Consider the following 26,889-nt stretch of genomic DNA (forward strand, 5'->3'; position numbering starts at 1 on the left):
CGAACCGATAACTGATCTCTTTTAACACGTCCCTCAAATGTATTAAAATTTCATGCATGCGCATTTAGTATCTCCTCTTACAATGTCACATTCAATGTTTACATAAATGTTAACATTTTCCGTAGTAAAAACGTGACCTGTGCGGTGCAATTATGTCTTTTCGGGATCTTGCAATATGCATATGCGCACGATTTTGTTTTACATAAGAACCACTTTTATATATGAAAAAATCAACAGAAGTTCTCAGTCTTGCTTGGATATAGAAGTCTGCGTCAACGATGTAAATTTTTCTTCTCCTTTTTCGAATAGTGTCGACGTATGTCGTCCAATGACAATTTTTTCCTCTCTCTCGTAGTATACTGTCTACTTTTATTGGCATGTAATACGTATAATAATATATATATGTATATATATTATATTCGTCAATATCGAATATATTATTTTATTTTCTCTTTCCATAAATTATATAATAAATAACTCTTGACTTGTGGTTATTAAACAAAATATTTTACAAAAGTAAATAGCTGTACGTCGCCACGTGTTCAATGAAGAATGTGTGGGTGTGTCGTTTGTGTGTATGTGAGAGAGAGAGAGAGAGAGAGAGAGAGAGAGATATATATATATCACTACTCATCTATTCAAAAGTAACTAGACATCTGAAACGCTGATGACGTGTGTGATCTTCGGCGACTTCGTTATCGTGTTTCCTACCAAGTCGTAAAACGGTGCGTTGTCGGGGATTTTTCCCCATGCAGAAAAAACAAACAAGACATGTCGCTTCTTTTACATCAGAACAGAAATGTAAAACTCTACCGCAATACGCAACACAAAATACGAATAAATGAATAATTTTTTTTTATAGGTAAAATTTGATATTCTCTCGATCTGCGGAAATAATTTCTCATGCCGAGGTGTATATATATACACATACATACACACACACATATGTGAATGCGTACGTAAATATGTTGTATATACATACAAACACGGACATATCGTATAATCCTGATACATGTCAGTACATTCATATCAGAATTATAAACACTCGTGAATCTCTTCTCTTTTATAAAAGGACGTGACACGCATGCGACGTTATGTCAAGAAACATATATATTGCGGGAAGAGACACGATTATCGCCAAGGCCACGATGCACCCAGTTCTACACCCCAAGTTGTACGGATCGCGCGCGCGCGCGCGCGCGCGTACGTTCGGTGATTCCTCGTTTCTCTTTCAGTGTTTAGTCGCTTTTCAATACCAGAAGACAGACTTTACTAGGCTGGACTGAGGCAAGTATCGAGAGGCAAGATGGTTGTTGTTTTTACTTCTAGGCAATGGCGTAAGGTTACAAGTGAGAACTGTGAGGCTGCTGTTCGTAGAACAGTACGTAGGCTTCACTGGAAACGACTGACCGGGCCGACACGACGGACACCCGGCTGTCGTTATACTCGTGCCATTCTCCCGAGTACGGGTGCTTGCAGTACGCGGTGTAGTGACCGGAGTACGTGGTACCCGAGTGATTCGCGACTCCGTACAGATTGTATGTACAGCCCGGAACTTTCGGGGCGGCAAAGGCACTGAGATCCAATCCCGTCAACGGAAAGTCCACCATCACGTTCAGCTTGCCGCGGAAACGCTCCATCGGGGAGAACCGTTTTAAATCTGATCGACGCACAGAATCGTTAAGGAAAAGATCTCTTTGGTCTCTTTACGACTGTAGGATCCCGTCGCTCTCGTACCGAACGAGCGGGAATCGCGCGCCGCTCAACTCGCAAAACTCGAAAAGGATACGAATAACCAGGATTTTCGGGAACTTCTGTATGCTGAAGCTCTTGGTGCACTTTCTCCTCATCTGGCACTTGGAACATGTCGGTTTCTCGTCGCCATCCAATACCTCCTCTCGCGTAAAGTGTTCCAAGCACTGGCTCAGCTTGACAGTGCCGCTCCTGGCTGGTATTGGCAGACTCAAGTCCCAGAACGGGTCGAGTGTGACCGACACGTGGTCGCAGGAGGTGCAGTGCAAAGACGAGCGTAGCTGGCCGACGAAGACGTCCACTACCATGCTGTCCTCGCTGCGCAGGTATCGCTTCCAACTCTCCACCGCTTTCTGCGTCTCCCTGCATGGACATAACAAACGTCAAGCTCGTTGGCCAAAAGAGCAGTTAGCTTCCTACGGAAGCAAGCTATGAAAGATTGCTCCCTCACGTGTAACTGTCCGGTATGTCTCCGTGGATCGGCGGCAACTTGGTGGTGACCCTGTTGACGTCCTCGTGCAGACCCTCGAGCAGGTATCTGAGAAACTCTTGAGCGTCCTGCTGACTGTAGCCCATGAAGCGCGGCGCGAATCTCTGTATCTGAGACTTGAGCGAGGTCGTGTTCACCACGTGATCACCGCCCACCTCCCACAACTCGTGAATCACCTGACTGAAGGCTTTGATGAGAGCGCCCTTCATGCTGGATGTGGTGGTGTTGATGTCGGCCAAGTACTGCTCGTTCAGCAGATACTCCAACAGAGGTCTCGTGTTGCTCAAGCATTGGATCACGCTGTTCATGAAACACTGAAACAACCACGTCGCACGACGCGTCGCTAGAATAATGCATATGTCATCATGACGGCGTGATGCGCCGTCGGCCTTCCTCCAGGAGAAAGGAAGAAGGACGCGCGCTGACGGTCAAGAGTACTCACTGTGTTTCCAATATTCCGTAAGCCGTTTAGACCACATCGCTCGTCGCGGTAGGCTTGCAGACGGTTGCGCGCCGATCTACTGGTCGGGCTACCTTCCTGGAAATCATGAAACGACAATTTTCTACAGCTGAAGCAGAGAAACTCGCCAGGCCGCTGTTCTGTCAATGAAACGGGGAACGCACGTGGTCCGTGCTGATCTCGCTCGCAAGCTACCGTCGTCTTGATTGGTCTCTTGGCTTTACGAATAAAATAGCTGTACGTTCGTTTTTGTCTGTTCTCTTCGTTTCCCGACGAGGGTATCGTGAACCGGCCGATATCTATCTCGCAAGCTAGCAAGCAAGCCGTCACACCAAGGCAACGCGTTGATGTTAGTGATGATGATCTTGTTAGACACACACACACATACACGAGATCGAAGAACGCCGACCGCTCGGTGGTGAACGGCGGCCGGCGATGGACAATAGAAATACACGACCTTGACGGTGCCGGTAACCGGCAACTCGGATACTCACCTGCACTTGCGAGGACGCTAGAAGACGAGGAGGAGGAGCAGCCGTTACCACCGGATTACCGCCGGCGCGTACAGGATAGATCGCCGAGGCACGCTTGTGCGCCGCCCAAGGCGTCGCGATGCCCAAGAGGAAGGCGTAAGCAAACGCGAGGGCTACCACTATCCACAAGCACCACAAGACCCATCCTATCACTTGGGCGTAAGCCAGCTTCCACGAGTGTGCCGCTGAGCGAAGAGGCGATGTCGAAAAGAAAACGAGTGCGACGCGGTCGGAAAACTCGAGGAAAATGCGACGAGCGATTTTAATCGCCAGCGGCAAGAGAGACGCGCAACGTCACTGGCAACGTGGCTGGCACGGCTGGCCATGTACATGTCGACTTGCGTCTAACTAGCGTTGGATCTCTCAATACGTCGTCCGGCAGGACACTACGACGCGATGTTGCTCGCAGAGTAAGGAGCACCAAGGCGACCTTGTCGCTCGCTCATGGAGCTGCTCGGATGAGGACTCACGGTGGAAGATTGCCTCTCTTCCGTCGAGAACACGAGGAACCAAGTGAGCCCGCACGCTCCATCGATACCGACGGCGGATCATAGACCCTGCTCGCCGCGGCTCGTCAACCTGCGCGCCTGCTCTTCAAGATTGATGCCATCTCCTGAGATGCCGGTGGCCTCAACATAAGCGGAGAAGAGGAAGAAGCGGAAGAGTGCAGGCTGCCGCGGAACCTGCTGCCAGTCCACCGGCAACGTGCCTTGGTCTCCCGGGTGGGAAGGCAGAGAAGAGAGCGAGAGAGGGGGAGGGGGGAGATAGAGAGCTCTGAGCTATTAATAAAGCGCAGCGAGGTGCTCGCGACTGACTGACGAGGAGACTTTAGTTGGAGACGGAGCGAGGAGATTTCGTAACCAGACCGGCAGGAAGTAAGCGGACGTGGCGTGTGCCGACGCGGTTCTCTCTTTCTCTCTTTCTCTCTCTCTCTCTCTCTCTCTCTCTCTCTCTCTCTCTCTCTCTCTCTCTCTTTCTCTCGGCGCACGTCGAGAGAGCCACTGACCCTGTGCGTCAACAAACGAATCGGGGGACGAAGCCGACGGGCGACGTCACGTCGAGTCGCGACTCGGCAGAATTCCCCGGCATCCATCATCGAATGCGGCTCGAATAGGTTACACCTTTCGCCGTTAGCGCGAAGCAAGACCTGCGCTGAAGAGGCCAGCGACAAAGTTTCAGCTAAGAAGAGAAAAACAGACCTCCGATCGCGGTGATCGCGACGATTGCGACAGCGAACGATCGTTGGACGCGCACTTGGCGCCTTCGAGATTTCCTGCTTCGATAACGATCACTCCTCCTCCCTGTCGTGATGTATTTCCATCGATGACAGCATACTCACGTTGCCCGTCGTACTAACCGTTGTGAAGACCATGATCGCGCTCGATCAGCCCGTTAGCGGCTCTGACGCCTCGCGAAGGCGGCATGCCGCGGCACAACATCACCGTGTGTGGGATCATGAAGGACAAACAACGGTGCGACAGGATCGAAGATCAATCAAGCGCGTGTACAGAGACACTGGGAGAGTCACTGATGCCGTGAGACATCGAGCGAGTCCATGCCAGGCCACGGCAGCCACCGTCGCCGACGTCGAAGACTTTCTCTCTTATAAGTGCACTCACGTATTGCTCGTTGGCACCGCGGTAGATACTGTGATGCGACGTGGGGTTCGTTGTGGGTGACGAAGTCAGGTTGCCCGTGGTGCTGTTCGCGCTGGCCGCCGGGAGGAGACCGCCGCCAGACTGTTCCGCTCTCCTCGAGGTGGAAGGGATGGCCAATGAGGGCTCGTCACCGTGAGTGACTGACGACCTACTGGGCACACCGTTCTGCAGGACTGGCAAAGTTGCGACGCCGAAGCTGTTCTCGGCCATGTTATAAGGGCCGCTTCTTCTCTCCTCGACGCCATCTTCGTTTCGTTCGCTGGTGGCCGCGCTGCGACCACCTTGCAGGAACGTAGTGATCACGTCGATCGACGCGGGTGCGTTGTCGTTGTCGTCGTCGTCGTGGCCATCGCCGGGAGCGGCGCGTATTACCTCGTCGTCGTTGTTCGCGCTTGTAACTTCCTCCCTTCGCGTCACCTTCTTGTCCTGAGCGTTGTTATTGATCAGCAGCTCGGTGTTACGGGGATTAGTCGCGAGGTTAGTCAACAGATCAAGGCTAACACCGATCAAACCACCACCACCGCTAGGTGAGAGAAGGTTACGCTTAGCGGGTGAGACCTCGTCGGGTCGGCGGCTGCGTTGCTGGCGAAGGTGGTGGTGGTGGTGGTGGTGATGGTGGTGGTGGTGTTGATGTTGGCGGTTATGCTGGCGGTTGTTGCGATTGTTATCGTCGTCGCCGTCGTCGTCGTCGTCGTCGCCGTCGTCCCCGTCACCGTCCCCCCTGTCGTTCGCGTCGTTCACGTCGCGCTCGTCGTCGTCGTCGTTGTTGTTAACGCCGAATCCGCAGGCGGCCTCGCCACTGCCGCCGCCGCCGCCGCCGCCACCCCTGCCACCGTCGTTCCCGCTGCCGAGGTTGCCGTTGTTGTTATGCTGATCGTCGTCGCCGTTATTAACGTCCTTCGTAACGTCGTCGTCGTCGTCGCGAGCGTCGTCTACCTTACGACTAACGTGTTCGTCGATGGTTACCTCGGCGAGGGTTGACGCGGCGCTGTCCGCGCGTGCATGTCCGCCGCTGCTGAGCACCGTGCTGCTCGTAGGTGGTCTCTTCTTGGCGGATCTCGACCACAGGCTCCCGCCGGTAGCGGCGGCCGAGCCGGAGGACGACGACGAGGAGAGCGAGGACTCGGGCCGGTCCCTGCGCTCGACCACCTCGCGCTCGTCGCCGCCAAACAGCTCGCTGAGGGACGACGACGTGGAGCGGTGCTTCCAATGATGCGCGCTGCCGCCGCCGGCCGCAGCGCCGCTCGACTGGCGAATGTTCGGCACGTAGCCGGCTGGCGAGTACCTGCTGATGATATCGGCCGCGGACGTGAGGTCGGCGTTGCGCTCCCTCGACGAAGACGAGGCGCTCGACGTGGAGGAGCCGCTGTACCTGCCGCCGCCGTTTGCCACGACGCTCGACGCCGACGTCAACGACGGGCCGGCCGCTTCGCCGTACGCTGACGACGAGACTGACCTGCAAAGTTGCGACCCAACGTGAATATCATCTCCTCTCCCGCTTGTTTCCGCCGAGAGCCGGGCCCGCGGCCAAGGACTCTCCCCCCGGCCCCGCGTTATGCAACCCCCCGCGAGACTATGGACGTGTCCTCTCGGTGCTCTCCTCTCGCCGAGGGCGACACACTTGCGCACGCTCGGGAGGGACGCACACCTCGGCGACGTTTCCGCCGAGCGGAACCACCGCGCTCTCCTTTGGAGAGCTTCGACTAAAATCAGACCCGCGACTACCTCGAGACGCGTTAGAGGTGCTTAAATATATTCTGTCGGAGAGAAGCCGCCGACCATGCGCGACGTGTCTGTGTCTATGTCGTGTGTCCAGGAGGCACGCGCGTCCTCGTCGGGAGAGTCTGTGTGTGTGTGTGTGTGTGTGTGTGTGTGTGTGTGTGTGTATGTGTGTGTGTCAGCCCGAGGAGCGCGTGAGGGTGGTCTCTTTGAAAGGAACAAACGAACGGAGTATTATCTAGCGGGAAGGTCAAGGTCTGCGCTGCGGTCCGTCGCGCGCGAGGTCGATTATTTAAAATCGATAAATATGGCCACACGCGCTCTCTCAGCCGCGGCGGAGATAATAGCGAGTTCCTCGCCGACGCCCGCGTGGGTATACGTCCGTCTGGCGCACGTGGAGGCGAGTTTCCCGACGGAACCGCGCCGCGACGGGCAATCGAGATCGCGCGACGAGTCCCGCCTCGACGAACGAGTGCGAGGAAGGGATAAGACTATCTTGACCCGGAATAACAGGTAGCGCGAGCTCTAGCGCGACCTCGACCTTTCACTGCCGGGCTAACGTCAGTCACCCGGATGACTCGATGACGAGCGCTACGCGCGAGTGTGTGCGTGCACGTATTATTTACGCATCATCTCGTCCTCGTAATTGGATTGATTGGAGCGAAGCCACCAGGCGGCACTTTCTCCCGCGAGACGAGCCTAGGTACTTGCCGCCGATGTGACGCGCGTCGCCAGCGCTGAAGAGGGCGGAGGGCGATGTGAAGCACAGTCGAGGGCGTCCTCGACGATCTCGGAATGTAAAGACCGGAGTTGGGAGAGAGCGCGCGATTTTTCCGCGAACGCGCGTCACTCACGGCGTCTCGTCGTCGTCATCGCGCGGCGTTCTCTTCCCGCCGGTAACAGCTCGATAAAGACGGCATTTGATTGACGGGGTGCAATGGGGGTGAGGCGGCTGCATTTTTCAAGCAACCATAACGAGCGTGATGGCCACTTTAATGTCGCTTCGCGCACGCACGTGGAACTGGCGGCGATGAATCGACACTCGGGGAAATCGTGACGATTCACCGACTCGTTACCGTCACTTCTTCACCGACGCGATTACGGTGATCGCGTTATTTGGAAACAAAGTTCCTTCTCCCGGTGAAGTTCTCGCCCCCCTCGAAGCCCCGCGAGAAGCAACTTTCCCGACTCCGCGTGAAGGCGCGGCGGCCACGCGCGGCCTCCACGCTCCTGCGTCTTCCGACCTTCGAAGGACGCGCAAGTTCTCCGTGTCGTCGCGTATTAGGTGACGGAAAAAATTGGCGCGGTTTTCCCTCGAGTTCGATGCGTCGAAACCCGTCGGTGTTTACGCGTATCATATACAGGGTGATTCGGAACAACTTTCCATCCTTGGACGAATTCTAAGATCATTTTTCCTCTTGCGAAATGTTAGTCAAAGTTTAGTTTTAATTGAAGTTGAGTAATTTGCCTATTACGGGTCGGAAGATGTGCCGAAAGAGCAGACACTGCGCTCACAAGTGGTTTAAGAAATTGTCTTCTGGCGATTCATCGCCAGAAGATGCACCGCGTCTAGGAAAAATTTATTACCGATAACGAAGAGTTATCAGTTACTTATTCGTATATTACACAACACAACATTTCTTTTGAAAATTCTTTTTCATACAACAGAAAGCTGCACCAACTCTTTTGGCTACCTGATAGTGCGGAGGGGAATAGTTTCGCGAACTTTGCGTCTGACGCATCTCGCGATCGTCCCGATCTCACGTCCTACGACGCCCTACTTCGGGGGGTGGAAGGAGGAGGGCGAGGGGCGGATCGCTCACCTTGCGGGTGAGCGGTTGGCCCGACTGTACTCCGACGAGTAGTTCCTGCGGATGCTCGTGAGGGTAGCGGTCGACGAGTAGAAGCTGCAGAGCCGAACGAGTATGAACACTTGGACACATAATACTGTTTGGGGTTTTGCCTGCTATCGGCAGCGCGTTCACTCGCTACAATTGGCACGAACAGATCGCGTGGTCGATTGGACAAGCGACAGACGCTCCAGTTGCAAGGATCGTCGGCCGCGAGGAAACTTCGCGCGAGGTATTCGCAGCCTGTTCTTATATCGAAGGCCATCTTAGGCTGGTATACTCAGATCTTGCGTTTGAGATTGTCTCAAGCTCAGCCTCGGATGCGCCTCTCGTGCGATGCCGATGAAACGCATCTTACGACGGTGCAAGCATCTTACGACAGTCAACTTGAGACGGTCTTCGACGCAAGACTCGACTATGAGCACCGGCTTCAAGTTCGTCTTCAGATGCTCCTTTGCTGATGAAACAAGCCGTACGACATCTGAAGACCAACCTCAGACGATCTTGAATATATAAGACCTGACTGCGAATGCCACCCGTAGCGCCTCCCATCTCTCGCTTCTCGCGGACGCTAATCTTGTCAAGCCAGCCGCGCGAACGAAAACTTCGAAGAGTCGCGTGCTCGGCCGAGGGAGCGACTTCAACAATTGAGAATCGGCTAAAGGCAGATCGTGAAAAGCGCGCGACGCGAATGCAGAAAGCGAGAGGAGAGAAGAGAGAAAGAGAGAAAGAGAGAAAGAGAGAGAGAGAGAGAGAGAGAGAGAGAGAGAGAGAGAGAGAGAGAGAGAGAGAGAGAGAGAGAGAGAGAGAGAGAGAGAGAGAGAGAGAGAGAGAGAGAGAGAGAGAGGGCTCTTCGATTTCGTTCCGTCTGGACTGCCGATAATCTGCCGATCCCCTTGACGGATCCTGAGCGGCCCGCGAGCGCCGACTAACCTTCCTGGCGCGCAATAGGATCGTCTGTACTCCGAGGAGATGTAATTCGAGCGCAGACTCGAGCCCGCCGAGGACGGCGACGTGTAGAAGCTGGTGGGCTGGTCGAGGATCGAGCTGGTGCCGGCGACGGAGCGGTAGGCGCTGTACTTGGACGCGGTGCTACCGATGCCGCTGGTGGTGGTGGTGCCGGCGGTACCGCTCGAGTATCTCCGGCTGGGTGAGTGCGGCGCCATTGGGCTGGTGCTGTAGGAAACTGCCACGGCGCCCGCTTGGCCGCCGCGATGGTACGACATTGCGTCCGGCAAGCCGGCGAGCTCTCGCTTATCCTTCCTGAAGTGCCTGAAAGGATCGTCACGTTAATGAGAAATCGGTCGTTGAGGGAGCTGCGCTGCGGAGGAGAGGAAGCGAGCGCGCGTCGTCACTCGTCGACGACGACGACGACAGCGAGATTTCTGACATGCTGTACTTCAGAGTGTACTTCAGGTCGACGTTCATCGCGTACCCGGACGACACAAGAAAACAGATCGAGCCGCTTCGGGGAGTCTCTCGATTGCGCGAAACGCCCGCGGATTCTACGCAGAGGCTTCCGTCGCTTCGGCAAACAAAGGGAGAAAGGGGCTACTAATTGCTTCCAACCGTCGCCTCTCGGTGCACCGAGAACGAGACGTCGTCCAAAGTCTCGTCCCCTCCGACTCGACGTCGACGCGATCGTTCATCGAGCGTGCACAATTGGTCCATTCGCGCGCCCCGCAGTTCCGCCGTCGTCAATCGCCGCCACGTGCACGCGTATCAATGGCCGCGTATCGACCCTCGCGATTGTTGGCGATAATCGCGAAGCATCGCGTCTAATAACGCGAAACGAGCACGCGAAAGTAGTCTCCCCCCTCTCTCGGTATGCGCAATACGGCGAGCTTAATTCGAGCTTCGGTCTGACCTCGCGTCCGGCCGCGCGCGTCTCTCCCTCCCTACCCCTCCCATTCTCTCTCGGGTGTACATCGCCTTACCTTGCCCTCCTTTCTTACGGGACACCTGAGGATTACCGTAGAAAAGAAACCGTGCCGCGGTCCATTCAGCCGCCAAAGTCGATTATCGTGTTTATACGGACTTGCGAGCAGCGAGGGGGAGCGCAGGGGGGGGGGGTCGTGCGCTCTCACGTCGTATCGATTTGTTTCGTCTTCCACGAGCGCGAGATTAACCCTTTGTGTGGCGTTTTGTCTACCTGATGAATTTCCATGAGATCTTGCGTTTCTACGTTTTCGTCGGGTCCCTAATTACAAATCGGAAGTAAAAACAATCGCTTTCCCTCGATTTTACTTGTTTATAAATGAGTAAAAAATGAACGATATAAAAATCGCAACGTGTAGAGTGAAATATACAGGGTGTCCCAGACCATCACCCCCCCCCCCCGTACCAGCCGAATATCCCGAAAACTGAGCGCGGCAGGCAAAAATGTTTCAGACTGAAGTTTTGGGGTCTTAACAAGTGCATCAAACGGTGATACTCGTTTGACCTTGAGAGCAGTTTATGAAGGAGATCCCAAGGTCAACTTTAAAGTCTTAAATGGAAACCTCCATTCTTTATCGCCTCATATTTTTCCACCAATCAACTCGAGCAACTTTTGTCTGAAACATTTTTACCTGAGCCGCGCTCAGTTTTCGAGATATTCGGCTGATACAAGTGTGGCCTGGGACACCCTGTATATCAGAAAAATGTGGGATCATATTTATTTTCACTAAACTGTAAACAGTACAAAAACGTACAAAAACGAAGGAGGAAAAGGCGGTGAGTGTACCGCCATACAAAGGGTCGTTGATGCGAGTCTGGAGCGAGTTCGCGGGAATCTCGAGCGTTATTCGACGTGACCGTCGAGTATTTATCGAGAGACAGGATAATCGTCGCAGGACGAGCGCCGCAGCGCAAGGTAAGCGCGAAGTCACAGAATCGAAGCACCTTTTCGCTAGTTACCTTTTACCCCCTGCGTCTTCAGCAACGATGCTCGTAGGGTGTCGCGCGTGTGCCCCTTTAGACGCGAGTCTAATCCGCTTGGAGAAATGGCGTTATCGCGGCGGGCAAATATTTGAACGTTACGTCGAGGACTTGAGATTTTTCCTGCTGATGCTCCTCGTTTGCACACTTCACTCGAGCACGTGAGTTCGTCGAGTTACGATTTACTGTGAAAATTAATCGCGCCACTCTGCCGTGATTCACCGCGAGATTCGTCCACGAGCAAAGTATCGATTTACCGCTCGATTCTCGATTTATCGAAAAAGTCAACATCGTATTCCCCGCTCATCGCAAAAGTCGGCATCGTTCCACGACGATCAGAGTAAAAACAATGACAACGACAATCGCGCTCGCGAAGAATACGAGAGGGAATCCACGTGTCACACGTGACCCCTACACTCTCGCCGCGGCTCAGGGGAGGGAACATAAATTATTTCCGCGGGGTAAAACTACGGAGTAGAGCCGCGCGGAGTCGTCACAGCGCAGCTCTGCTGACAGTTCAGTAACACCGGCCGCGGTTTATATTTAGTCTCTATAAATAATAGCCCTAACCGGGTAATAGGGCGAGATCACGTCGGAGGAAATCGGAAAACACGCGCTCGCTCGCGCGCATGCGCCGCGCCGGGCGACCCGACGCACGCGGCGAGACGGCAGCGTGTCTTCGTCTTCTTCGTCGTCGTCGTCATCGTCATCGCCGATGGGGCGCGGACGGACTCCTGATGCGCCGATTTCTTCCCCCGGCTGTGCGATCTGGCAGCCGGCCGACTTTCCGGCGCGGTCTGACGCGCAGAACGCCGGGAATCCGATATAAACCGCGTCGTTTCGGATTTCGTCGCAAAGCCATCTCGCTCCGCGAGCTCGTGAGCGAACTCTTCACCGCGCGATATTTTGCAACCCGCTCGTTAAGAATAAAAATACCTCCGGAGCCGCGCATCGCATGAATTAAGGGTGCCGCGCGCGCGCGCGTCTCTCTCTCTCTCTCTCTGAGCGAAATAGCGCGGCGCGAGATTATTAGTCACGGTAAACGGTGCGTAACGACCGGCAAATATTGGCCCGCAATCTCGCGACTATCTCGTTGACTCGGCTGCGTCACGCGTGCGACGGTGCGAGTTTGATCGCGGGCGAAGTGGAAATTTTAGCTGGAAGCCCCGCGTCGTCGAACGACGAGCACAGGCGGGTTTCTTTCTTTTTCAGTGAATTGCATCCGATGAGAACGAGGAAGCGTCTATTAGTCGTTTACGTCCTATCACGCACTCGTGATATGCACGCCGATACGCTAAGTGGGACTAATGGTCGCGCGACGTGTCGGATCGTCAGAACTGCGCGGGGAAATCGAAGGTAACGAGTCCGGGTGACTCGGGGCGAGGAAGAAAAGGTCGCTTGCGTAAATAGAGCGCGCATTTACGGCATTTGCGATGAATTATCGCCGTCATACTGCCGCTTACTCACTCCACACACACACACACACACACACACAGAACACACAGAGCGCGCATTCCCAGCGACAAAGTCAATAACGGCATTACGTAATCGCACGTATGGAACAATAACAGCGATGTAATTGGATTTTCGCGGCCATGCAACTCGCGGGGAAGCACCGCGAATACGGCCGATAGCGGGCCGCGGTCGGGAAGTCGCGCGCTCGGAGGAATTCTTTCGTTTGATCGCCGCGACGAGATGCATTCCCGCCAACGACGATGTTGCTCCAACGTACCCGAGGGGGCTTCGAGTTACCCGATTGAGATTGCGACATGTTTGACTACACGCGAGTCTGTGCGATTAGATTGTGCCTTTGCGCAACGAGACTCCACGCTTCTCGTCTTTCTTGCGACTCTCGCGCTTCAATCGCGCCGGCGACTCAAGCGGCACCTCCTCGAGGTCGCGCTCTTCGACAACCGATTACGATTTCAATGGTCCCACCGCCACGTGAAGATCGCTGTCACTTGCACGTCGCAGTCGGCGCAAACGCTCTCTCTCTCTCTCTCTCTCGATGCTCTCCTCAGCTCGACTATTTTGCACTCTCGAGGAAGACAAGCGCTCGCGTCCAAGAGAAAAGAAAACAACGTTTCCCGATACGGTACTCTATTTCGGCCGACAAGATGCAATAAAAATCGAGCGCTAAACACGCCTTGCCGATTCTCAACGAGCGACGCGCTTCGATTTGATTCCACTAAACTTCTGATAGAAATAAATTGCCCCAAAAAACCTATTAAAATTTAAAATTATTTAAAGAAACTGTAAAACCCTGTTAAAATTTAAAATTATTTAAAACTTGAAACCTGTTAAAATTTTAAATTATTTAAAGGGACTGTTTAAAGGCACCTCTCTCTTAAAATTAATTGCCTTCAACCGAACTTCTCTGAAAATGCAAAGTGCCTTGATACGATTATCTCCTCGCCCGAGGAGAACCTACTCGCTCTCCGGCGCACTAAAAACGCCGAGTTAAAAGGACGCGCCTAACGGCCGCCATGACGCCCGGGATGACAGCCGCGATGTATCGCGACAACTTACGATAATTGGAGGGCCACGTCGGCGTGTCCGGCAATAATTCCCGCAAGCTGTTACCGTTACGTACGAATCGATACGCCGGTGAGTTACGCTTCGCGTATGCCGACGGGGATGAGGACAGGAGAGCCGGCCGTCGCGTCGCTCGTGCGACCGAGCGAATTCCGTGACCGTGGGTGTCGAGAATTACGATTCAATTAACTCTTAGCGCGGGACAAAACGCGCGAATTATGACGTAAGCCCGGGAGTTCCTTCGTGTTATTAATTAACTCGACGGCAATTTGTCTCCGGCCGACGGATAAACGTCGCGTCCGTCTACCGGCCGACGCGAAGCAACGCGAGGATGCGCGTATTTAGCGCTCGTTCAAGGACTCCCCCACGGGGGAGGGGGCATCCCGGCAACGGGGATTATCGGTGGGAGGGATTACCGGAAGAACCGCACACGCGGACACGCGACACCGACAACGGGAAAATGCTGAAAAATCCATACTAATGAGGTCCTTCGACCCTCCGAGGGAAATTTGGGGTCCGCGAATGTTTGCCTTCGGTATTCGCAGTGTTCACGTTCAGTTTCCCGAGTTTTCCGTCGGGGAAAGATTAGTTAACGAGCGACAACGCAACGTCTCGAAAGAGGAGGAGATCGATGTTTCTTCGATCGAAAGAAAGAGACTCGCCGTCTAAGAGTGATGATTCAGTACCTCGCGGAAAACAAAGGATCGATGATCGCCCCTCCCCCCCCTACCCGCTAGCACCAGAGTGCGAAAGAAGAAGACACCCACGACCGTCTGACCGCTTTCCGTCGGAAGAGAGAAATTCGTCGCGCAGCTCGTGAGAGAGAATTCAGGACCTCGGAGGGAGGTAACATCTCGTCTTCAACCTCGCGGTCCCCGTCGGAGGGAAATTTCGCGTGAGCGATAATTCAGTACTTCCGAGGGGGAGTCAACAATCGCCGTTTATCCCTTGGCTCTTCGGATTCCGCAGGAAGTTGGAGAATCCGTTGACCCGCTTTCCCACCGAGGCGCAGGATTAGTCCGCACAGCAAAGCCCGTTCGATCCGCGTTACGTGTACAGGATTGATGGATGTGTTCCGACGACTTTAAGGTTTCGCCGGGAGTACGCTAGAGAGAGAGAGAGAGAGAGAGAGAGGAGGGGGGAGAGGAGCGACTAATCGATACCCCATCTTCCGCACGCGGACATGAACGAAATGGAAAACGGCGTGCAGCCGCAAAATCGAGCTCGAGGCCCTCCTCGGCACGCGCAAACGTCACGCGTGTCTCTTTGAACCTCCAAGCTCCATTTTCTTCGCACTAGCACGGAGAGGAAAGATCTGCGGACGAGTAACGCGACGACGGGAGAAGCGAAGGCAACGACGTTTTCAGTTTCGTCAGACGAGCCGAGAGTCCTCCCCGTTTCCTTTATCCGAGGAACCGGACTGGCTTTTCTTCAGCATCGAATGTGTATTCATGAGGACTCCTTAGAGAATCGAAGTCGTCTTCTACGAGCGAGGAAGCGGATTCGCCCCTCGAGTGAGTCCGTCCGCGTCGTTCGTCGTCATCGAGACTCGACCAGTCTCGCCTTCCTCGTCGGCACAACGTCGCTTCAGCCCGAGAAGCAGAAAGGCGTATTTAGCGTTCGACAATACAACGCGCATCCAGCGAGCCGCCGCCGCCGCCTGCCTGAGCGGACCTTCGTGCTTCTTCCTCTCCTTTTCGCCTGCCCCCGCCGTTTATTTTCCTCGTCTTTCTTGCGAGGCACTGCGAATGCAGCAAGCGCGGATCGATGCCGCGGCGTCGTAAGGTCAGTGTCGATTAATGTCATAAGTGGCTCGAAATCGCGAGCTAGAATGTGTCACGATCTCATATTTAGCTCGCCCGCCGGCGTCACGACGCAAATAACTCTCCGCGCGCGCGGCGTTGTTCCACCTCGCTCAGCTGCGCGCGCGCTTTTACTTTCTCCCAACGTGCTTTTTCGCGGCGCGCCGGCGAGAATGAATCTCCGCGTCTCGAATTCGCCAGGTCGATCGCGAATCGAGCGGCCGCGTCAGCGCGACCGGCATTCGCAGGATGACGCGATGCTACTTGTCCCCCCTCTCCTCCCACTCTCGTTGGAGATTCACGCTTTTTACTGCGTAACAATGATCAGACGGTCGATAAAGCTTCCGTCAAGTCGCGTAAAGCGGCGCGATTTGCACACAGTGCGTGCGCTTTACATTTTGCAGCGTAACGCGCGCCCGGACGTCGCCTGGAATAAACGCGCCCCAGCTCGCAGACATCGAAAGCTGGACGTCGTCGTCGTCGTCGTCGTCGTGATCAGCGGGTCTCGCTGGAGTGCGTGGCGTTTGTTTCTTTTCTAATTTTTTTTTTTTTTTTCATTGCGACGCACCACGAACTTGCTATTCCGGAGAGGTGACCGAAAATCTTCTCCTTCAGGGTGAACTCGCGAAGAGTGAACGTTGCGCAGGTGGAAGCTTTCAACTCGCCACGAGTCCACGGTTTAAGGGTGACTCTCGCATTACTGCTTTTATTCGCTCTGAGCGAGCTTCTCGATTCGCCAGAAAATTCGCTGATAAAAACTTCTTCCGGACGCTCGACTCTTTTATTCGCCAGCAAGTTCTGAATTTTAGACGCTGGCGAATAAAAGTCTATCGTCTGGAAGAAGTTTCGGCCAGTTCGCTGGCGGATTAAGAAGCTCGCTCCAAGCGAGTAAAAGCGGCACCACGTCAAATCACCCTTTAGGAGAGCTTCGCTTCGAGATCGTCCCCGCGGACCGCCTTGCAACTCTTAACGACAGCATCGTTAGCGTCGTATTGTTGTTGGACAATTGTTCCGCTTATATCGCACCTGCGCAACAACGACGCAACGGTAACGGCAGCGTCGTTAAAAGTTCATCGAGTAGGCCTGCCGGGTGGTCTGCGAAGTCTTCAACTGCACCAGCGCTGGGACTCTATTCCCTTGGACGTTAGATTATGCGCTTATTTCGCCCTGAAGAGGCGAGAAGTGCAAGCTACCTCGGTCGGAAGGAATGCACCCTTTCGACACGCGCCGAAGAACGCCAAATATGCCCTTCCGCTTGTCACGAGCTGAAACAACGTTACACGTGAGGCTCGTGTGCGAGAGAAACGGGAGTCCGAATGACAAGAGGGCATACTTAAGCTTCCGCTGGAACGTCCAGGATAGGGCCTCGCACTCGACTTCGTGCGCTCCTCTCACTCGGATCCCTCGTCCCTCCTCGGCGGAACTCGATGTCGCGTCAACATCGATTGACCGATCGCAACATTGCGAAAGCGGCCTCCGCGGCCGCGACGTTCCCTAGCTGCCCCGTTTCGATGCTGTTTCGCGAGCGGGATGGGATTTCGCGTGCACTAGGAGGTGCAATATTTCCATCGGGCCCGCGGATGCACGCGCTAACCTAACTCTTTTCCGAGCGAAACGCAAGGCGCGCGCGACGACGCGGGTCATCCGACCGCCGACGGCTATTCCGGAAACGGACTTTGCTTGGATGCGAACGCCAGGATCGTCCCGCTGCACAAGGGCAATATTGTCCTGCCGCGCGTCCTTCCAACCTCGCGAGCGCCTATGCGGCAAAAGTCAATCGCCAACAGGAGAGAAAGAGAGAGAGAGAGAGAGAAAAACTGAGAAAGAAAAGGATAGAGATAGAGATAGAGAGAGACAAAGAAAAGGATACACACATACATACACAGAGAAAGAGAGAGAACCAAGAGAGACAGAAAGCGAAGGAAAGAAGGTCGATGAAAATACTCACGCGACGGTGACGACGGGGAGGAGGAGGAGATGGAAGAACGGGAACGCAGGTCGCAGCGGTGCGAGAAATCCGGGGAAGACGACTCCGGCCGGCACTCGTCCGTTATCGAGACTCACGACCGTGACACCTAGCAACCGCTCGCGTCTCCTCGTTCATGTCGCGGACACGAAATCCCCCGCGGGGAAGCCGAGTATCGGGTCGTACGAGCCACCTCGAGTGACTTCGGACACGGCCGGCCGACTAGCTCGATGGGCGAGCACGACGAGCCATCCCGACGGTGCCGACGACGGTGACGTCACCCGTCGGGAACGTACGCTCCGAATTCCGAGAGTGACCGGGGGAGGAGAGACGTGAAGGTAGTCGCGCTGCGCGTAGCGCGCGCGATCGATTTCTGCGCTGCGCTCGAGGCAACCTTCCGTCGCGTGACGTCTCGCATATACGTGTGTGTGTGTGTGTGTAATTTTATATTTTACATGTGTGCACACGCATATACACTCACACACGAGTTCTCGAATTTTCGGTACTGGCGCGTTCACATGCGCGTGTAAACGTATACGCACGCGTCTCCTCTCTCGAGCGCGACGACTCGCGGCTGCCGCCGTTCCCGTCGTTGTCGTCATCGTCGTCACGCCGGCGTCGACCTCGCCGTAGTCGTCGCGGCGCCGCAAGGCTGTAGTATTTACCTTTCGTCGACACTCCTCGCCTTCAGTCCAGCCGAGCGACTTGCCGTATCGCGAGATTGCCGCGGCACTGGCTCGCCAACAACGTGCGCGCACAAACAATATGGCGACACAAGGTTGCCGATTTCCGCGTCATGACAGTCATCGTAGCCTCCGTGAGGCGCGGCGCGACGGTACGGCGGCGGCCGCAGTAACGACGGCGACCGCGTTCCTGCGCTAGCGCAGAACGCCGCGCCGGCAGATTCGTCGGAAGCGACGCGACGCGGCGCGCCGCGAAATCGAGAGGATTCGCCCGCGAAAGTTGCGCTTGCTCGAAAAAGAGAGAGATAGAGAGAGAAAGAGAGCGCGCGGCGATCCTCGCCTTCCTACGATTCGTTCTTCATCGTCGCATCGCTTCCCGTTCTGAATACGATACACGCATAGTCTTAGAAAGCAAGAGGAATTTATTTGCAACGTGTCGGATTGTAAATCTAAAGAGATACATTTTCGTCCCTCTTGCTGCCCCGTGCACGATGCACCAACAGCCTCGGAGAGAGACGCAAGAATTTATTTTCAACGTTTTATGTCGTAAATCTAACATAAAGATACAACTTGGACGAAGGGGCCTTCATCCCTATGTTCCTTCGTGAACGATATGCGAACGGTCTTGCAGAATGCGTAACTGGAGAATGTAAAAATTTATTTCCAAGATATATGTCAGATTAAGCCTAAATAAATTCACCTCTGACAAAACTTCGTCTCGTTCTCTCCTTATACTTTCTTTCCAGCGAATGACTTCTTTGTACTTCGCGAATGATGCACGAGCAATCTTGAAGAATGTATAATTAGAAAATGTAAGAATTTATTTTCCAGATGTGTCAAATTAAATCTAAACAAATTTATCTCTGACGAAACTTCGTTCTCTCCTTATACTTTCTTTCCAGCGAATGACCTCTTTGTGCCTCGCGAACGATGCACAAGCAGTATTGAAGAATGTATAATTAGAGAATGCAAGGATTTATTTCCAAGATATATCGGATTAAATTTAAACAATTCATCTCTGACGAGCCTTCGTTTCGTTCTCTCGTCATACTTTCTTTCTAATAAATGACCTCTTTGTGAACGATGCACGAGCAGTCTTGAAGAATGTATAATTAGAGAATGTAAGAATTTATTTGCAAAATGTGTCGGATTAAATCTAAACAAATTCACCTCTGACGATTCAGTCGTTCGTCTCGTTCTTTCTTCCTATTTTCTTTGTAATAAACGATCTTTTTGTATCTCGCGAACGATACACGAGCAGTCTTGGAGCAGTCTTAAAGAACTTATTTTTAAGATATATCGGATTAAATCTGAAGAAATTAATCTCCAACGAACCTTCGTCTCGTTCCCTCTTCGTGCTTTCTTTTCAATAAATGAAGATTTATCCGATCAATAAAGCTTCATTTCCTCCTTTTATCGAGCCATACTATACAAATGGTTTTATATGTATACTTTACGTCGATTCCTTGCTACATTGATTCTCTACAAAATTGATGACCATCTGCTCCAAGCGATTCAAGTCCTCGGCCGTGCCATATGCTTCCTCGAAGCGGACATACTTCTTGAACAGCATTTTCATCTTCTTTAGGGGCAGCTTCATACAGAGCGCTTCTTTCAACACTTTCCTGCAAGTATGACGACACGTTGTCCTGAAACTAGCACGTACTCACGCGCAAGATGCGTCATCGCAGCGAGATACGCACCTGGCTAAGTCGATGTCCTCGGTCTTCACCAAGCAATCTACATAAGTGAACCACACGTCGATGCGCTTCGGATAGGTTTTCAGGATTTCCTCGAACAACATATGCGCCCGCTCCTTATCCCCCAGTTTGTTCTCCAAAAGCGCGAATTGTACTACGAGGTTGACATCTGCAGGGAAAACGCACATGATGAAGGACTCAAGGACTCATACGAGCCCTGCAATTGCCGATTAATATTACCGAGAAAAAAAGAAATAAAAGAAAACAGAATTATGTTATCGTAATCGTATTAACGTAGCTGATGAAAGAGGTCTAAAGGAGACTTCCAAATAACGCTATTACCGAGAAGAAGTAACTCGCTAATTCCGCCATCCTCAGGTTAATTGACCGATCAAATGTGACCGGTCAATTCTGCTCGACGACGATGTCTATAGACATCTGTGGTTCCAACGAAACAATCGGCCGATTGAGTTTAATCGAGCAGCCGTACTGTACAAAGCGTTTTTGTCGAGGACGGTGGAATTGTGACTCGCGAGCGGCGCCACGAGCGACGCAACATGTGCACTCACGCTGAAACGTCCGCAAGGATTTCAACGCCCGCTGCATGATGTGCCACGACTTGTCCTTCAGTCCGATCTTCAGCAGAGCGGCACCGCAGTCCACCCACATCTCCGGCTTTTCCTTGAATTTGTGAGTCATAACGTCGATCAGCTTCTCGAGCTCGGTTCGCTCGCCCATGTCTAAGAACACGTTCAACATGTGCGTGTACACCTTGAGGTCGTCCGCCCTCCTCACCGCCTCCTGGAACACGTCATTCAGGGATTCACGCGTGCCGAATTTGGCCTCCATGTTCAGCCAAGCCTTCCACACTTTCAACAGCTGCTGCTCCTCCTGGAAATTGATCGTCTGGATGGCTCGTCTAGCGACAGCTCTCGACTTGTCGATCGTAGCCTGCAGATTGTACGCCATGTACTTCGTCCATACAAGCGCACTGTTTGGGCTAGACAGCACCAGTTTCTCGAACTCGTCGATCGAGTTGGGTGCGTGATTGCCCGCCAAGCGATTGTTCTTCTCCTGCTGGCGAATCTCATGCTCCTTCTGCCGTTCCTGCTCCCGCCGCTCGGCCGAGCTCAGTTTCTTCTTCTTCTGCTCCGGTTCGCCCGTCGACTGCTCCTCCTCGTCGCTGGACGTCTCGCTAACGGCGACTGCCCGGTTCGAGTCCGGTTCATGGTCCCAGTTAAATGGGACTTCCGGAAGGTGCGGTTTTTCCGTGTTCGACAGCTTGTTCGTCGGCTGTTCGCTTTCGTCGGACGGAGCCTCGTCTGCTTCAGAGATGTCGTCTATATTCTTTACCCTGGTCTGCTCTTCAGCTGCTTTATCTTCTTTTCTGTTTCTCTTCTTCTTTGCGTTGCTATCACGTCCGGCCGTTGTTTTCATCAACTTCTTGGCCTCACTTTCCTTTGGCCAGACAGCTTTACTTTGATCGGTGTTATTCGCTTGAGCCTTGAGCTTCCCTTTGTCGGCGACATCGTTGTTAGCCGCTTGCTCGTCGTCATCGTTCCTCTTTGGTCTTTTAGCCGTCCTGCTCGTCCTGCTTGAAGCCGCGTCTTGCTGCGTGCACGCCTTTCTCTTCAGCTGCTTCTCATTCGCACCGGTGGCCGACTGTGCCACCGTCGTTGCGTTGGGAGTCTCGAACGCAGATTTCAGCATGCCGATTGGTATAATGTCGCACTCGTTTCTCTTCATTATCACGTACAATCGGATCTTGGCGTGTACCGTGTAGGGCTTCAAGTTCGGTGTAAGGTCGTTCAAGTGCCGACGGACCGGCAAGGCCACCAGATATCCTGAACCGTGGCGTTTCACGAGAACGAGCAGGAACCAGTTGGTGATCATCATGATCTGCCCTCTCAGCACAAGCGTGTCGGGGAGCTGCGGCAGGGTTTTTTGCTTGGAGCTGATGCCATTCACTATCTTCGGTAACAATGACACGTCGACCAAGTCGTGGATGTAGTTCTTCCACAAAATCGTACCGAACACCTTGTCGCCGACTTTATGCTCGCTGGTGTAATGATCTTTGCCTACCACACCCATCAGGTTGTCCTTCAGCCGCAGCACGAGGCCGTATTTGGTAATCCTCTCGATCTCGCCGGTGACTTTCTGGCCCAGGGTCACCGATGAGATCGGCTTGTTCTTGTAAAACACGTTAGTCGCCAATTCCGACAGTTTGTTCAAGTACAAGCTCAACACGTCCACCGCTGACAGCATCTTCGCTCCGTGCTCGACCGGGCTGTCCCATAATTCCTTCAACGACATCGACAGCGTCAGTTGTTTCTCCCGCTTGTTGATAGCCGTAATTTTGACGAAGAGTATCTGATCGATGTACAACCGCTTGAAGTTGCTGATGTTCTTGTAAGAGACGTATCCAAACGTGGAGTAGTCCTCGATGGGCAAGATGACTTTCACGCCGTCCTTCGTGATGTCCCTGATCGTGCATGGAATGCAATCGCCCACCTTCAACTTGTCGAAACTCCTATACTCCCCCTGAGTCATATAAGTACGCGACATTATCACACTAGGCTGCATGGAAAAGACATAAGCCGAGATAGTATCGCCAGGAGTACACTTCGACGCGAGTAAGGCCCCAATTTCTAAGCATGGAGACATGTGGCCAGCCGGCAAGAATCCGGATACGACACCCTCGGAGTCGTTGGTCTTGCATATTCTCAGGTGTATTCCTTCGAGGGAAGACTCCACGACCGTTCCTTCGATCAGCTCGCCAACCTTCATGTTATGGGACTGCTGTTGCTTTTGTTCTCCAGTGATTATCCTGAGCTTCATTTTACCCTCTTCCTTCTCTATCGAGTCGATCAACACCGTGACGGTCTGTCCTATCGTGTGATTCCAGTTCATGTCGGACGTATTGCTGTCCAAGACAGAACGCGGAACCCAACCCTTCACGTCGCCGTAAAACCTCACCAACAAGCCGTACTTGTTTATCTTGATGATTGTACCGTGGTACTCCTGTCCACAACGTGCCTCGCATATGTCCTGCAGTACTGGCAACTTGCTCTTGATCAGTGATTGCTTGAGCGTGAACCTCACGTTGCGCTTATCGGTGTTAACATTCAAGACTCTCGCTTCGACAGAGTCTCCATCTTTCAATTTATTCAATCCGCTTAAGCCGCTGTCGGACACATGTTCCGGCCCGACAAACCCGCAAATTTTACCCACTTGCACCTGCACAAAGCCGGACTTCGTGTCGACTTTCGTGAGTTTGACAGTGACAGTATCGCCTGTCTGAAGGTCGGTAAGCGAGTAGTATTTCTGCTCCAAGATTTCCCGCTCCATCGAGCAAACATAAAGATGTTCCATCCAGTTGTACGAGATCATCTTACATTTATGCACGGAACCTGGTTGAAAGACCGTCGAGATTTTAGTGATTGGTACGTCGGTTCTATGTAGAGAAACGAAGCCGCGTAGGTTGGACTTGGTCAACTTGAATATTATCCCATTAGATTCCCTGTACAACACCTTGGCCTTTCTTATAACACCGCCTATTGGCAGACTGTCTTCGTCGGAAGCGTCAGTCGGCAGACTAAAATACGCGAATTTCACAGTTGGCATTATATACAACAGCGTGCCAGTTACTTCTGTGTCATTCACGTATGTGGATAATGGACTGTCCAAGTAAATACGGTTTAGGTATCCAACATTATTTTTCCCAAACGTAACTTGCAAGCCATTGGAGAGCGTTCTTGTTATACGGAGTGACAGTTTTGTGCCCGGCATTAGAGCATCCAAAGACTCTATGTCATGTGTGCTAACTTTATTGACTGTTTTCCTCTTGGCTGATAAGGTAAGGATGGAGACCTGGTCTACTGTTTTTATCTCCTTGATGACACACATAATTTGGTTACCTGGAACTGTGTAATTGACAATATTAATACATTGGTTTATATCACAAATTTCTCATACAAAATGAATTATACACTTACAGTATTTTTTTTCTTCACTGACATACTTGCTAGCGAGAAATGCTCTAACATTAGCTATGCCTGTGTCAATCACATAGCCGTGATCTTCTATGCTTTTGACAGTACAAACAATCTTTGTACCGGTCACAAGGTTAGTATTATTAACATTTTGATTTATTAACTGAGGCTCCAAAGATAAATTATACAGCCATTTCCCATCAGAATCTATTTTTTTAACATAACATACTACATAATCGCCAAGATTGTACAACTCTGACAAAGATTTGAACTCATCGGATTGAACATCTTTTGTATGAATTATATCTTGTAACAGATCTGTGTAAGGTTCACTGAGATCTGTAAGCTTTACACATCCCAAAAGTCCGCCTGGTATGGAAATAATTAATTCATATTCAGTTATTTCAGAAATCCGGCAAAGAATTATCATCCCTTCACATATTGTCGCATTAGATAAACGTTCCACAGTATTGACAACAAGATTTGTTTCTTCTGCAATTGGGTCATCATGTTGGATCTTTGTTTCAGTTTTACGCTTCTTGCTAGACTTGGACTTTTGATCAAACAGCTAAGATAAGAATATTATATCGTTAATTGCAAATATATAATTATATCTCTGTATATGGATTTTTCAAGTTGTTAGATATAACAAAATCTAACTAATAAAATAACTAAATATTATCTTATTTTAACATTTAACATTATAACATAAATCTAGAAATGGTTACTAATTCAGCATCTTGAGTTGCATGTAAAAACATACAAAAAAGTAAATACTACATTTAATTAAGTACATACCGTATTTGAAGATTTCTTAACTTCAACTTTCTTCCCTCCCCTAGGAAAACTTTTCAACGTCATCTAAAAATATTTTAAGTAATAATATTAATTAGAAAATGCTCAAGAGAGAATATTTCGTGCAGGTCAAGCGGTAGTGAATTTACTTCGGTAGACTCAACTAATTAATAATTGTGGATGCAGAAAGTTCCTAAGGACGTTATATTTTAATTCAAACCATCATACTTACTTTTGCGACTATTTACAAAGCTAATAAGCATACACATTAACGTTCAAACTAACAAGCAAACCTCAAGGAATGCAACAAACGCACCGTGCACCATGACCACGTGCAAATACAAAGGGGCTGCGTTCAGCAGAACAAAGCGATCAGTGAGCGCTTAATGATTTTTTAATGATTAATGTCTGTGATTGGAGCATTCTTTTAGATTCTTTATAGACCCAGAAGTATTTACCAATCAGGAGCGAGAGTCACTAAACGCTCACTGATCATTTTGTTCTGAACGCAGCCAGAGAAAATACGTGCAAATACATAGTTGGATCTTCAACCAGCGGCACACGGTGCTTGTTTCGGATTGCTTGCTGGATGAAAATACTGCGTTCTGATTGGTGCATTTCCATCCATCGAAAATGCACCAATCAGAACGCAGTATTTTCATTCAGCAAGCAATCCAACACAAAACAAGCACCGTGTACCGCTGGCTGAAGATCTGACAATGACCGCGTTCAGTAGAACAAAGTGATCAGAGAGCGCTTAGTGATTATTGTCTGTGATTGGAGCATTCTGTTAGATTCTTCATAGACCCAGAAGTATTTACCAATCAGGAGCGATATTCGGTGGAAAATCTAGTAATGTTGTCCAACTGTTGAGTCTGCTGAATGCAGCCAATGGCTGTGTTCCAATATTCACTGCTAGCATTGAAAATCTATATATATATATATATAATATACGTGACATAAACTATGTATTTTCAGTACTGGCAGTGAATTTTGGAACATAGCCTATGAATACCGGCCTTGGAATCGCAGTCCCTTGACTGATACAAAAATTTACCCAGTCGGTGATATAGTCAAAGCTTAAAATCATTTGATACCATTCAGTAAAGAGCGCTGCATCACCGACGGTCGCCAAGAACTTTCAAGTCCAACAGTACCATCACTACGTTACACACGTACATATAATGCATTTCATCGATTCGTTCTGTGAGAGAGGAAATGGAGGTCCCGCTCTCTTGCACGTTATCGCGCGCCAGCTCTCGGCGGCCGATCGCCCGACCGCCCAACTTATCAACGACTTTATCGACACTGAAATGGTAACACGAGCAGCGAAAGAGTAAATGTTGCGTCGATAAAGACATGTGTATGAGAAAACGGGAGAATATAAAGACTGCCACGTTTATTTAGAGGACTATTGCCGCGCACTAATCGTGTGCTTCTTGTTACGCAAAAATATTAAATAGACTAATAATATTAAATAGACTCGTGTTACCATTTCAGTGTCGGTAAAGTCGTCGATAAGTTGGGTGGTCGGGCGGTCGACCGCCGAGAGCTGGCGCGCGATAACGTGCCAGAGAGAGGGACCTCCATTTCCTCTCTCACGGAACGAATCGATAAAATACACTGTATGTGACACATATTTTTATTTATTTACTACAAAATTCGATCAGAATGCGAAATTGGCGTTGTTTTATACCCGGACAAAGGCCACTGTTGCACAAGAACTATTTTTATCGAGTGAATCTCAAGTTGACCTAAATTTCCAGTAAGGGATGTAGACAATTCGAACACATTCTGTCAGCTGGGAGTGTGGCGGCTCCTGTAATCCGGCTACTCGGAGGCTGGTTATGTTTGGAGGGTCTGAGGTCGGGGGTCACTGCTGGTGCAGGGTTCACGTTGACTGGGCGTCCGCACTAAGCTCGCCATCAATATGGTCACCCTGGAGGAGTCCGGTGGTGACCAGGTTGCTAAGGAGAGGCGAACCGGGCCAGAGGGAAAACCCAGCAGCCAAAAGTCTCCGTGGCGGGCAGTAGTG

The 26,889-nt window shown here is 51.6% G+C and overlaps 2 protein-coding genes and 1 long non-coding RNA gene across 12 annotated transcripts; 1 reads left to right on the plus strand and 2 right to left on the minus strand.

The window, feature by feature from the left end:
• Nucleotides 1-640: 640 nt before the first annotated feature.
• LOC105180543 (ubiquitin carboxyl-terminal hydrolase 2) lies at nt 641-18,561 on the minus strand. 9 transcript variants are annotated; one of them, XM_011136671.3, is made up of 9 exons: nt 17,052-17,477; nt 16,912-16,983; nt 9,396-9,734; nt 8,436-8,519; nt 4,855-6,349; nt 2,685-2,780; nt 2,204-2,556; nt 1,790-2,115; nt 641-1,660 (listed from the first exon to the last, which is right to left on the minus strand). In XM_011136671.3, exons 3-9 carry the CDS (start codon nt 9,686-9,688, stop codon nt 1,344-1,346), a joined length of 2,964 nt encoding a protein of 987 aa, XP_011134973.2. In that variant the 5' UTR covers nt 9,689-9,734; nt 16,912-16,983; nt 17,052-17,477; the 3' UTR covers nt 641-1,343. The 9 variants fall into 9 exon arrangements, with proteins under 9 accessions (XP_011134973.2, XP_011134968.2, XP_025158185.1 ...); XM_011136666.3 differs by lacking the exons at nt 16,912-16,983; nt 17,052-17,477 and adding an exon at nt 18,350-18,560; XM_025302400.1 differs by lacking the exons at nt 16,912-16,983; nt 17,052-17,477 and adding an exon at nt 18,350-18,559 and having other exon boundaries at nt 5,452-6,349.
• Nucleotides 18,562-18,771: 210 nt separating this feature from the next.
• On the minus strand, nt 18,772-25,219 carry Rrp5 (Ribosomal RNA Processing 5). 2 transcript variants are annotated; one of them, XM_011136665.3, is made up of 6 exons: nt 25,087-25,219; nt 24,858-24,920; nt 24,063-24,627; nt 20,637-23,990; nt 20,071-20,236; nt 18,772-19,992 (listed from the first exon to the last, which is right to left on the minus strand). In XM_011136665.3, the coding sequence occupies exons 2-6, from the start codon at nt 24,918-24,920 to the stop codon at nt 19,821-19,823; spliced, it is 4,320 nt and encodes a 1,439-aa protein (XP_011134967.1). In that variant the 5' UTR covers nt 25,087-25,219; the 3' UTR covers nt 18,772-19,820. The 2 variants fall into 2 exon arrangements, with proteins under 2 accessions (XP_011134967.1, XP_025158182.1); XM_025302397.1 differs by having other exon boundaries at nt 25,171-25,207.
• A 1,223-nt stretch (nt 25,220-26,442) lies between these two features.
• LOC109503612 (uncharacterized) lies at nt 26,443-26,853 on the plus strand. The gene is made up of 2 exons (XR_002162661.2): nt 26,443-26,479; nt 26,621-26,853. It is a non-coding gene; the product is annotated as an uncharacterized LOC109503612 (long non-coding RNA).
• Nucleotides 26,854-26,889: the final 36 nt, after the last annotated feature.

The sequence above is a fragment of the Harpegnathos saltator genome, unplaced genomic scaffold, assembly GCF_003227715.2.
Source record: "Harpegnathos saltator strain DR-91 unplaced genomic scaffold, Hsal_v8.6 scaffold49, whole genome shotgun sequence".
NCBI classification, from domain to species: domain Eukaryota; kingdom Metazoa; phylum Arthropoda; class Insecta; order Hymenoptera; family Formicidae; genus Harpegnathos; species Harpegnathos saltator.